The sequence below is a fragment of the Grampus griseus genome, assembly GCF_964374135.1.
Source record: "Grampus griseus genome assembly, chromosome: 14".
Lineage (NCBI taxonomy): Eukaryota > Metazoa > Chordata > Mammalia > Artiodactyla > Delphinidae > Grampus > Grampus griseus.
Window position 1 is genome coordinate 36550103 of NC_139008.1, and position 13451 is coordinate 36563553.

Consider the following 13451-nt stretch of genomic DNA (forward strand, 5'->3'; position numbering starts at 1 on the left):
TGCGGTGCGAGCGTAGGTTCTCCGAGGCTGCGGGCGGAGGGCGACCTTGAAGGGAGACGCTGCGGGTGCGTGCGGCCGGGGCGAGGTGGCTGCCGAGCGCCACCACCCCCTAGCCGTTGCTCCTGCCGGGCCGGCTTGGGAGCCGTCCTCCATGGGACCAGCCGGTGGGGCACGCGGGCGGTTCTACGGGCGCGGCGCCCTGTCCCAGATGCCGCCGGAAGCTAAGCTGAGGGACGCGCAGACTCGTTGGCTTTGCCCAAGCCTGAGAAAGGACTGAAGTTTTGGGTTCTGGAAATCATTCCTGAAGATGAAAGCTGCTCGGAGAAACCCAGGCACCTCGCTCTTGTACTCGGAGAAACCCAGGCACTTCTGAAGTTTGGGGTTCTGGAAATCATTCCTGAAGATGAAAGCTGCTCGGAGAAACCCAGGCACCTCGCTCTTGTACCAGTGGCTGGGGCAGGATTCCCAAACTTAACCTGGACCCCCTGCCAAGAGGACGAGAAATCCCCTCAAGAGCAGCTTCACCCTCTGAGTGGGGAACCACACCCAGGATTTAGAACGTTTTCCTGCCTAGAGGGAAAGTGCGGATGGAGAGGCAAACACAATTCCTCGGTATGTCCAAAACACACCCTAGGATTTCAGAAACTTCTTAGTATTTTCTTTTCCCATCCTTTCTGCCTGAAGAAATCTCACTATCTCCCTGAAGCAGCTTTGGATCCTGGTGAGTCACCAGTTTTGATTTCTTAACAGAAGCTTCTGTGACATTCAAGGTGTCTCAGTGATGAATTGAGGACTTTAACTGGAAGGTTTGTCAGAAATGGGGCGGGGGCTGTGCCATTTTTCATTAACCATTTTGTCATTGTTGAATTCACCTAGACCATTACTTCTGCCTCCTAACTGCGTTATTGAGACCTGTAAGTTCTTTCATTACTGCAGTAAAAATTCTTAAAAGTTATTTCTGATAGCTTTCCCCGGAAAAAAACTAAACAACTTGGTACTGTTTTAACACTTCCTCTGGTCTCTGGCGTTAAGGGGCTTTGTCCCCATTGATGTCGGGCCTGCTGCTTTTAGTCTGCCTCTGCCAGGCTTCTGCTTACAGATTCTCTGCTTACTGATTCTCCACCCAGGAGCCTTTCTGCTGGTCTCATGTGCTACCTTTGCTACAAGGGTGTGTGGCTATTGCTCAGGGTCAGTCCACATCTCCCAGTTCTCCTTTGTACCCATTTGGACTGAAGGGGCAGTGGTCTTTATTGCCCCCAGCATTAGTCTCCCTTTGACGAAAAAGCCTGTTGGAATCTGTTCTGGTTTCTTTTTCAAGAGGACTAGTGGGGTAAAAATAATAATGTAAAACGTATGTGTGTAGTGTAAAAGTATATATACTAGGCCCTCCCTTGCAGTGCCTTCATGGGACCCTTTAGTAAGGGCCTCTGACCCGCTTTCTGAAATATGACTATAACGATGAAGTCATCAATCCTGACTGTCAATAGTAGACTGCTCCCCAGAATTCCTGCCAGCGTGGTTTTTTTTTTTTTTGGCTGTGCCACATGGCTTGTGGGATCTTAGTTCCCCAACCAAGGACTGAACCCAGGCCAACTTGCCAGTGAAAGCGCCGAGTCCTAACCACTGGACCACCAGGAAATTCCCCAGCGTGGTCTTACATTGCTTTTACTACCAGGTACTTAAGAAGAAAGGCATGGTGGTGTGCTGAATTGGGCAATTGGGATTGACATGTATACGCTGATGTGTATAAAATTGATGACTAGTAAGAACCTGCAGTATAAAACAAAAAAAACAAAAAAAAAAAAGGCGGGCTTCCCCGATGGCGCAGTGGTTGAGAGTCCGCCTGCCAATGCAGGGGACACGGGTTCGTGCCCCGGTCCGGGAAGACCCCACATGCTGCGGAGCAGCTGGGGCCGTGAGCCATGGCCGCTGAGCCTGCGCGTCAGGAGCCTGTGTTCTGCAACGGGAGAGGCCACAACAGTGAGAGGCCCGCGTACCGCAAAAAAAAAAAAAAAAAAAAAAAAAAAGGCAATTTGCCAGTTTTATCTACCCCAGGTGGCACAAATAGATGAGTATTTTCTATGTGCCAGGCTCTGTGCTAAGTGTTTTACATGCAATATTTTGTGACATCACCTCATGAAAACAAGGCCGAGAAGAGCTCTGCATGTTAAGTTTGTTAGAAGGGGAGTTAGACTGGGGACTGGGTGAAGTCTACGATTGGAAAGCCTTCTTAGTGCCAGGAGTGAACACCTGGGGGTCCTCTTGCTCTGGCTCAAACTGTAGTACTCCAAGTAGGAGCAATGCCAGTTAGACCACATCCTAAGATCTGTATGGATAGTATTATGGGGGATGAGGGATAAGGATCTGAAGGGGAGGGGTGCTTTCTATTCTCATGAGGTTTACAGTCCACATAAGTTGCCATCTTAACCAGAATGCTTACTAACATCAACTTTACACCACCCACCCACTTCATGGTATTGGCAGCCACAGCAGCCCTGTCCTGCTCCTACCACTGTCCATTCCACATTAATCTCTTTCAAATCCTCATCTCCCTTCCCTGACCCCCAAGACCCGCAATACCACTGCCCTCTTGAGGGTAAGAGAATGGTACAGAAATGAGAAACAGATATAACCAAGGGTAGGGGGCACGCAGGGTTATTTCCTTTACTTAAAAGTGCTATATTTAATAGCCTGTTGCCAGTGGAATGTTTCATCTTTTTCTCCCAAAGAACAGCTAGTTAGATATTTTCCTCCAGGGCCAAATCCTGAGATGTTTTCCTAGCATCAGAATTTCCTACTCCTAGAATTCTCCCTGGTATTCTACCTCTTTTCCATAGAAACACACTCCTAGAATTCCTATTCCTGATTCCCCATTCTGAAATGTAATGCTGTCCCCTAATAATTTTGCCCTCTCCTGTATCTCCCTCCACTAATGGGCAATAACGCAGTTATATCAGAACCATCTTTTCCTGGGAACCATTTGCTCGGCCAAAATAACTTGTCTTTGACGAGCCAGATCTTCCTTTACCTACTTTGCAAGAAAGTAAACATTCTAAACAAGCAAAAGAATGTTCAGGGCTTCCCTGGTGGCTCAGTGGTTAAGAAATCGGCTGCCAATGCAGGGGACACGGGTTCGAGCCCTGGTCCAGAAGATCCCACGTGCCGCAGAGCAACTGAGCCCATGTGCCACAACCAGAGACTGCGCTCTAGAGCCTGCGTGCCACAGCTACTGAAGCCTGCGCGCCTAGAGCCCATGCTCTGCAACAAGAGAAGCCACTGCAGTGAGAAGCCAGCGCACTGCAATGAAGAGCAGTCCCTGCTCGCCTCAACTAGAGAAAGCCCGTGCACAGCCACGAAAACCCAATGCAGCCAAAAAAAATAATTTTTTAAAAAATTAAAAAAAAAAAGACAATGTTCACAGCTGTACACCAAAGGAAAAAAAACCCTTCTAGAACACCCTTATGACATCACCCCAAGCAGCCACTGGACTTGACCCTTTGTTACCACATAGCAGTCCCAGCCTGGAGCCAGCCAGGGCCACACCTCCCTCCCTCAGCCTGTCTGTCGTCACCTTTGTCAGAACCCTCCTTAGCAACCAAGTAAGACCACAAAGAAAGCCAGGTTCTCTACCCAAAGCAGGTGGAAGACCGATCAACATTGGAGGCCAAGTCAAAGGCCCTCAATGATGAGTCACACACTCATGTTTCCTGAAGATATTTATTACCATCCAAACATATTTTCAACAGGGAAAGGCATGATTCCTAATTTCCCCAGGATCCACGTTTTCAGAGTCTCCCAGGGAACCCATCTTTCATGGAACCCTCTGAGGACTTGATCTCTGCAAAGGGTAAGCTAATTAAGACCCCGGTTTCCTCTGCCAATTCCTGGGCTGACCTGCAAATTCCATCTTACTATTTCCCGTAGGTCTCTGGTTCCTTTTTGTTTGAGGTGACAATCACATGCATGACCTACCAATGAGCCCTACTGTCAGGCCACTGAGGGCACTGTGGTGGCTGCCCGGGATTGCTTGTGGCTTCTCAGCCAGGCCTTCAGAAGAGCTGCAACTCACCACCAGTCTTTCGGTGCCTCCAGCTGGTCTCCCAGAAGACCTGGCCCCTCTTCTTTGGTCTCAAGGGCCTCAGGAGCCCAAAAGCTCCTGATGAATGTCCCAAGTGAGGAAGCAATACCAGGAAGTCTGTGGATTCCCAAAGTTGTTGGGATACACACTAGACACAGTAAGGCACCCAAGTCTCAAGTTGGCTAAATATGCTGAGGGGGTAGGTGTGCCCTGAGACTGGAAGAACTTTAGAGGGGATTCCACCCTGAGAGGGTCACTTCAAAGACTTGCCATCCTCACTAGTTCCAACAGAATTCCTTTTCAGTTTTACGCTAATCCTTTGCTGCCTCTGCACCTCCCTCACAACGACCCTCCCCTGGTTCCTCTTTGGAGTAATTACCCTAAAGATGCAGATCATGCTGGGTAAGGAATACCAGCTCTTAACAAGAGGCCCCTCTGAATATGCCACCTTATCTGGGCCCAAAAGAAATCCCATTGTTTCTATCCAGTGTGAGTTCTCTGATGACTCATAAGGCGTGAACTCCGAGAAAAGCTTTCTCCACATTCGGAACATTTATAGGGTCTCTCTCCTGTATGGGTTCTCAGATGACGAATCCGATTGGAGCTGTGAGAGAAACTGTCTCCACACTCATGACAGGTATAGGGTTTCTCTCCCGTGTGAATTCTCTGGTGTCTGATTAAGTTGGATCTATGAGAGAAGTTTTCCCCACAGAGGGTACATTTATATGGTTTCTCTCCTGTGTGTGTTCTCTGGTGTCTGGTGAGGTGCATGCCCTGCTGGAAGCTTTTCCCACAAGTTAAACACTGAAAGAGTTTCTTCTCTGCCTTGTGGGTCCCATGATTGGCAAGAAAGAGGGTGCTGTCACTCACTGCTTCCCCACACTCAGAGAAGGGGTACAGCCTCTCTTTCTCGTGAGTTCTTTCGTGAATGACAAGGTGAGAACTGCGAGAGAAACTTTTCCCACACTCGGAACACTTATAAGGTCTCTCTCCTGTGTGAATTCTCTGGTGCCTAAGGAGGTTGGAACTGTGAGCAAAGATCTCCCCACACTCAGGGCACTTGTAGGGCTTTTCACCTGTGTGCGTTCTCTGGTGCCTGTGGAGGTTGGAGTTGCAAGAGAAGCTCTTTCCACACTCGTTACATTGATAGGGCTTCTCACCTGTGTGGGTACGCCGATGCCGAGTCAGGTGGGTATTCTGACTGAAGCTTTTTCCACACTCGAGGCACTTATGGGCCTCCTCTCCCAAGTGTGCTCTGTGTAGTGACAAAAAGTGTGGATTCCCGCCAAAGATTTCAGCGCACCCCACACCCATACACAGTCTTTCTGCTGCATGTATCCTCTGGTGCCTAATCAGGTTCGAGTTGTTAGAGAAATTTTTGCCACACAAGGGACATAAATGGAGCTTCTTCGGCTGCAGTTCCTTTGGCCGCCCCAGTTCTCTGCAACTTGTGGCCCCCACTAAGGACTGCTCCATCCGAACCTCTGGGGCAGGCTCCCAATGCTCTTCTGCCCTGTCATGAGGCCTTCCCTGCTCAGGACTCCAGGGTACCTCCCCTCCGGCCTGGCCAGGCAGCAGCGCCCGAGGGTGGATGCTCTCAGGGCAAACGGACTGAGCACTTTCTTCCAGATTGTCAAATTTCTCTTCCCCTGGAAGATCGAGAGAAACCAAACCCATGTTATTTCTACACCAGAGAAAAGGAAATCCCATGTGTGCTACTGCCTGTAGGTCAGAAGTCCAGAAGGGCTGGCTCTACCTCAGTTTTCCATCTTCCCCATATAGGTAAAGCACGGTAGACAGGGATCCACATAAGGGGTGGGGCCATCACTCAGGAATCAGAGCTCAAACCAGTCTTGAATTCCCTTGTAGGGGCCCCGAACTCCCTCTCCAACTGAGCCTCTGGCTTCTGCCCTTTGGGAATGGGTGAGATGGAGCAGGACTGGGACTAGGGTGGGCAAATGAGCCCAGGAGTGAATGCCTCCTTACACTTTGCACCCTGGGTACCTCACCTGCCATCACTGGGATGGAAGTGGGCAGTGGAGACACTGGAAGAACGTACCTCCCTGGCAGTGGTGGGTGGGCTACCCTTACACCAAGACCCTCAAATGCCTCATTCCCAACAGCGGGAGGCTAGCTGCGCAGGCTGCTCAACTGCGTTTCTTACCGGGAGCTGGGCTCCTGCGGCTCAGGCCCTCCTTGCAAGTCTGGACACTGGGATCCCAGGGCTTTCCTTCTTGTTCCACCTGGGTGCTCAGGGCCTCCTGACTGGGAACCTGAGACTCTGTTCACAGTGAAAGAAAAGGATTTCTATGTCACCATTTTCCTCTACCAGGCAGGGCAAACAAAGATAGTCTTGTTCTCTGCCTTCAGTGAATGGATACAGAAATCTGACAGCAATTACTTGGAACATACACTAAACTCTTCCCACTGGTTACCCCTAGAGAAAGAAATTAGAGGAAGGAGACTGTGGCTTTTTCTTTTTACACTTTTGTAGTACTTGGGGGGTTTTTTGCAATGAGAATGTAAAACTTTTGTAATTAAAACAACAATCAAACAAACAAACATGGTCAGGGTGGTCAGTTCCATGAGGAATCAGTTTAATACTGTGAAAGAGCCTTGACTTATGGATACATATCAAATAGAACTAAGTTTGACTGGGCAACTCCAGAAGGAGAAAATGTAATATGATGGACAATCAGAAAAGGACCTGGGACTCTGAGAGGACCCTGAGATTAAAACCCAAAAGTGCTACCCTGTGCTACGCTCACTCCAACTCCAGCAAACACGGACTTTAAAAAGTTTAGTTTCAAGAACTTGTGATCCGAACTCTTCCTATTTAGCACTCACTGAAACAGCTGTGCTCAACTTAGGGCACCAAGCCACAGCACAGTGACAGAAAACCTGGAGAAGGCCCCCGTGAAGGCAACCAAACCCAGCAGTGACCCCCTTGCAAAATTAGTGCAAGTGAGATGATAGCTGTGCTTCTCTTTATGAAAACCTCATGTATGAAAACAAAGTGCAGTGTGACTCTTCTACCAGGTGTGCATCAATATAGCTATAATGGTAACATACACAATCCTGTTTTATGTTGTTTTTTAAGACTCCCCCCAACTTTTTATTATGAGAATTTTCATACATGCAGAAAAAATGAAGGAATTATACAATACCCACACACTCTCCACCTAAATCCATCTATCAGTTTTTGGTCATATTTCACAGACCTCATTTTTAATCTCTGCATAATAGTTCAACACATAGATGCATCTTAATTTATATATAACTTACTTAGACCCTGTTTTAGATATATATCATTTCCAAATTTCCACAAAGCCTTCCCCCTTCCTGAATTCTTAAGGACTGGGACAGCCACTGAGCTGGAATGTTGATGCCAGTGCTCCTGAAATTTGTGCCTCTGGGGAAGAGCCCAGAAATACTAATGGAGCATAGAAAACATAAGTGAGGTCAGAAGAGTAAGCATTTTGAACTTGCAAGGCATCAAGAACTTAGAGCCCTATAGCATCCTGTGATCTGTGTGTGAGGGGTGGGAAGTGGGGATGAGGTGGGCACCATTGGATCTGACTTGTTCTGCCTTAGGAAGTTCATTATGGCTCAGACTCCCCGCCCTCAGCCCTGGCAGCTGGGGCCCTTAAGTGTGCCAACTGTGGCACCTGGCAAATATTTAAGTGATCTTAGTCCAAGGGACTTTAGACAAAGGCAGGTCGTCTGGCTAAACTCAGAACTTATACCCAGGAGGTGAGCACCTAAGGGACAGGACCCTGGTCAGAAATGGCTCAGCCTTCATCCCTGGAAAAGAAGTCCTTACCCAGTGAGTCCACATTCTCATAACTCTCCTGCACCGTGTCCTGGGAGAGGGCCCTCTTACTAGGATGCTGATGCCCCCACTCCTCCTGGGAGATGTACATAGCCACGTCCTCTAAGCTCTCAGGCAACTGAAACAGCACAAGATCACCTTTAGGCCCTGAAGCACCAAGAACAATTCAAGCAGAGTCATGGGTTAAAGGGGCAAAACCCAGGTGTGCTGAGGACACATTTCATGGGGAAGAAGGGGGAGGCCTACAAGTGAGGTGTGGAGGACAAATAAAGAAGGTGGGAGAGATGCATGTGGTGAGGTAGAAAGGATCCTCTCCAAGTGGTAAAAGGACCCCACCCCCACAAGAGCAACTTCGGGGAGACAATGGGAACTTCCACATCACCTGGGGCCCAGTCAGCTCCTTGTCTTCCATGTTTCCTTCGGGAGGAAAGAGAGAAAGCCAGGGAGCAGATAATGCTAAAGGTGACAGAAATTATGATGAGAACGGCATTCCTAATTCTTGGCAACCCAAGGACTGTCACAACACAGTATCCATTCCCCAACACCCAGTCTCTGCTCTGAGGATGAACACTGAACAAAAGAAGGCAACCGAGGAATAATAAAGCGATATTCCAAACAACAGAGTACCAGCAGTCTTCCCTGCTGGCCCAAGCATTAAAGCCCTCAATCATTCACTGAGCTCTAAATGTCTCCGTTCTGCATACAAAAGGGCTTACTAAGAGATTCTCCCTCCCTCCACCCACTCCAAGAGGAATCCAAACCACTTCTAGGTCTTTCACACCACATCTGGAAACCCTCAGGTCAGAAATGCCCCCTCCTTGGCAGCCATGCTGCATTCTGCTGGTGTCAGGGGCAACCCCAAAGCCCCTCCTCCCTCCCACTTGCCCAGAGAACTGTTCCTCACCCCTCTCCTTTACAGTCTGGGGATCCCTTTTGGGGCTGGGGCCTAGCAGCTCCTGCAGCCTGCGGCCAGGGCTTCTCTCAGTCTCCATTGGCTCCAGCTTGAAGCTCGGTGACTCTCGTGCTGTTTCCAGAGGCAAAGTCTCCTCCAAAAGCACTTCTGTTCCCCGCCCATGGTTTGTCACCTGGGAACCAACCCACATCACTCACCATCATAACAGGGCCCGAGAGGAAGGGAAATTAGTACAGAATTCTCAGGGCAAGCCTTCAACGGAGAACCACTGGCAATCCCTTTGGACCCACCAAGAGAGAAGAATGGTTTACACTAAAACAAAACTTTTCTGACCCCGTGTACACCTGAGAAAATGTGTGTGAGGGCTGGGGGGAGTTCACTTCCAGTGCACACCTTCCCCACACAGCTCTTCTGACACACCTCACTCCCTCTCGCTTTCCCCCACCTTTTCAAGATGCGTCTGTTCCTGACTACTGGGTAAGTTAAACTTGGGTGGCCCTGGGGCAAGTGGCCTCAGAGATTCAGTGCCAGTTTTTTAAGTCCACTATTAACTGCCACCCAGCTTTGTAGAGATTAGACTGCTGACTGTAATATAACAATAGCTAACAACTATTAAGCACTAACTGTAAACCAGTAGTGTGATCAAAACTACATCCTGCTCTAATGCTCAAAGCCACCCTAGAGAGATCTTTTACCATTCTTATTTTACCAAGTCTGAGGCCCAAAGAAATTAAGTAACTTGCCCAAAGTCCCAAAGCTAGTACGAAGCAGTGAGCATTTGAACCTAGCGAGCTAACTCCTGTGCTCACACTAATGCAGAGACACTGCCTCCATGTGGAAACAGGGCACTCTTCACTGCTCGCTCTGTCCACTTGGGGAAAATCTGGAGAATGAAAGTTCCTCGCTAAACTACAAAAAGGCTTCTTGCCCACCTAAGGTCTACTCAGGGCAACCAAGTAAATTCGTAGGGGTAACTGGGCCAACGCGATGTCCCAGTCCTCAGGGCCAAACCGCAAATAAAACAGCTCTTTCTCTCACCTGTTGCCTCAGTCTCCCAAGCTCTTTCTGCATATCCTCCACCAGAGTCACCGCTTCCTCGCCGCTCTCCGGATGCAGCTCCTGCACCCTGCTCTGGATCTCCTGGGGCAGGATGGTCAGAAACTGCTCCAGCACCAACACCTCCAGGATCTGCTCCTTGGTACGCATCTCAGGCCGCAGCCACCCATGGCAAAGCTCCTGGAGCCGACTGAGGGCTTCCCGGGGCCCAGCGGCCTCTTGGAAGCGGAACCGTCTGAAGCGCTGATGGGAGGCCTCCGGGCTGGGTCCTGGGTCTGTCGGGGGCAGCTCCTGGCTCCAGGCGCAGTCCTCCTCCAGTTTCACTATCAAGAGCCCTTCCCGGTCCTGGAAGCCCGGACCCGACGCCATCTTCAGGTCCCCACACCGCCTTGGCCCCGAAACCAGCTGCGCCCAGTTAGGAAGGCGCCCCCGGCCCCGCGCAAGGATGGCGGGCGTCCACAAGAGCCGGGGGCCCCGAAGCCCGGAATCCCGGCCGAGGAGCCCGGCTCCAGGGCTGGCGCAGCCGGCTCCGGCGCCTCGGCGTCAGTAGTTTGCGGGCGCCGCCGCACCACCCCCTGGCCCGCCCCCGCCAGGACCGCCCCAGGGCAGGACCTAAGCACCGCGCTTTCCCCCTTGCAGCGGACTCACGCAGGACTCGAAGCTCGGCTCCCACGCCGGAAGTCTCAGAGCGCGTTAGGCGTCAACAACCAACGGCGCCTGCTCCGGACCAACTTCCCGGTCACGTTCCGAGAACTCTAGCGCCCATTGGGTCAGGTCTCGCCACACACTCACCGCTGACCAACCAGAAGAAAAGATTTGCCTTCAGGGGCGGGACGAGCGAAGGGCCAATTGGGGACGAGAGGCGGGGCCATCGGGCGAGCTCCGGGATCTCAGAAACCCCTGGGAGCCAGAGTCTGTAGGTTTGTTAGTGGAAATTAAGCCCAAATCGGATGTGACCGGCGGACTACCAGGGTCAGAATCCCTCGGAAAGCTTACTGAAGTTCAGATCTCCGAGTCACGCGAGATCCTGTGCTTCTGAGTGTCGGGGTGGGGCCCGAAAATCTGAATTGTTAACAAGCTCCTCCACAGACAAGTGGAAAAATTCTTCCCCCACAGACAAATTTGAGAATCGCTGTCCGGGTCAAAACGGATTTCAAGGTGGTCCCCACCCGCTGCAGTTGGGCGGAGCTTCAGGAGAGGGTCCACCCGCCCGGGCAGCCTCCGAGGCATTTGACCCAGGGTCCACTCGGCCGCCTGCTCGGCGCCTGGAAGAGGCGGAGAAGAGTGGGCCCCGGCAGGGTCAGCGCCGCCGCAGGGCCTGCGGAGAGATGCCGTAGGCAGCGCGGCCCGCGCCTGCGCCCTTGAGGTGCTGGCGCTGCGGGGCCGGGTGCGGAGGTCGTCAGTGGGGAGAGTGGGCTTGTGGCCCGTGGCGCTCTCATGTCCGCTCAGGGTCCGGCTGCAGGCGGCTGGACGTCCCCCAGGGCCGCTGCGGACCCAGCCCGCACCACCGGCTTCCGATTTTAAACTTGCCGGGGGCGTGCCTTTTATTGTCCAGCTCTGAGGGGGCGAGATCCTTGTTCATCTCCCTCCTTGGTCCGCCATGAAATTTCATCGAGAGGGGCAAGTGGAAGGAAACCCGGAGGGTCGATTCCCTGGCCGGCGCAGTCGAGGCTTTGTGCTGGTGAGGGGAGGGCTTCCCAGCTGTGAGACACGGCCCAGGTCGGCCCACCTCCTCCTTTCCCGCCAGCGACGGTCAGGCCCGTGGTCTCAAGAGATAAAAGGGTCGTGGGGTTGAATCATGACAAACAGTAATCGTTTATTGAGCGCCTGCTTACATGCAACTGGATCCTCACAGCACACAAAACTGTAGGAACGAGACGCTATTATTATCATCCCCATGTTACAGAGTGTCAGTTAAGTCACTTGCCCAGGATCACACTTTAGTCTGTCGCTAAAACCATGATGGTAAAGGGTGATGTGGGGACGGAGAGGGTCAACTTTCAATGACGGGGTGGAGAGAGTCCTGAGTACTGTATCTTTTTTCTTGTTCCACTTGTCTACTTCAAAAAAGAAATGCACAACGTGAGAGTTGTGAGTTAAGTTTTATTTGGGTCAAAATGAGGACTGCAGCCCAGGAGACAGCGTACCAGATAGCTCTGAGAAACTGCTCCAAAGAGGCGGGGGGAAGGTCAGTATATAAATGATTTTGGTGAAGGGGGAGTACATGCAATCAAGCACATAGTTTTTACAGACGGTTTCTGCTAGTCTCGTGTAGGTTACTGCTAGTCACGAGGAGCAGATGTCACCATGAAGAATTTTAGTGCTTTTCTAGATATGAGGAGATACAAGAATTGGGCTCATAAAATTGGCTCCTGAAAATATCTAACTATCTGAAGACCTGTTCTGCCAGTTTTTCCCAGAGCACAGAGTGCCTCATTTCAGCTCTCCACCCTGAACTCCTTTCAAGGGGTGTTGAAAGTCAGCAGCTGCAGCAGCACGATTTAATCTTTGTAGAGGTAGATGGCTAGTGCCAATGGAAAATGCTAATTTGTAGTTGACACCCTCCAGAGAAAAGGTCCACCAGCTGTTGTGGCAAATTCAGACCCAGAGGCCTCACAGCGCACAGGCTGGTGCAGGTCCATTTCAGAAAGCCTTGTTGAGACACGTGACCTCAGAGTCCTGTAAGACCATTTTTTTTCATGTTTTAGATCTTCATATTTCAGGAGAAAATAGATTCTAACCTAATAACCACCTCTCTGGCATTTACTATGTCATCGCAGATAAGTTATTCAATCTCACTAAGCCTCAAACCGCAGTTCCTTCACCTGTTTTGAGGGGATAATACTATACCCACCTTATAACACTGGGTGAGGATTAACCGGTCTAACATATGTAGGATGCTTAGAATCATACCTGGCATTTAGTATGAACTCAATATTGGCTGTTACTAATGCACAGCAAATTCCTGAAGGCTTACCCTATCTCACAGAAAAGCCACTCGGATTATTATTGCAGGATGTGGAGCATGGGAATGTTTGCAAAACTACACATACCTTGAGATGGTAAGAATGAAGGATAAACCAATTTGCTATCTTAAGTTCCTTTTGATTTTAGGTTATTAACAGGTACTTAAAGCTAGATAGACTTTCAGAGTTATTCAGAATTACTGATAGTATTCCTCCATTTCTTTGAGGCCTATCTATATTCAGGCAGAGAAAATAACTTTTATAGATGGTATTTTATAGTCAAATACCAATTTGACTGGGAGTGGTGTTACAGGCCAGCAGAACTATAGGGGTTCATTTGGGGCAGGAGTTCTTAACCTAGGGTCTAGAAATTCTAGAGCAGCAGTTCTAAGTACAATAGAACTTACTGTGATGGCGGCTACTGAGCACTTAAAATGCAGCTAGTGTTGCTAAGACCCACCAGGTAGTGGCTACCATCAACACAGTTCTAGAGGGTCACATGGGTGGATCTGGAGATTTTTAAAACCTTTTGATATTGTACACAAAACTGCATGTGTACATGTATTTTCTAGGAAGTGGATCCATGGCTTTCATTAAGTTCTCTAA

General features: G+C 50.2%; 1 protein-coding gene across 1 annotated transcript; it reads right to left on the reverse strand.

The window, feature by feature from the left end:
- Positions 1-3718: 3718 nt before the first annotated feature.
- On the reverse strand, positions 3719-10434 carry ZNF263 (zinc finger protein 263). The gene is made up of 6 exons (XM_082669925.1): positions 9862-10434; positions 8815-8995; positions 8293-8366; positions 7902-8028; positions 6243-6359; positions 3719-5727 (listed from the first exon to the last, which is right to left on the reverse strand). Exons 1-6 carry the CDS (start codon positions 10246-10248, stop codon positions 4559-4561), a joined length of 2055 nt encoding a protein of 684 aa, XP_082526051.1. The 5' UTR covers positions 10249-10434; the 3' UTR covers positions 3719-4558.
- Between the last annotated feature and the right edge of the window lie 3017 nt (positions 10435-13451).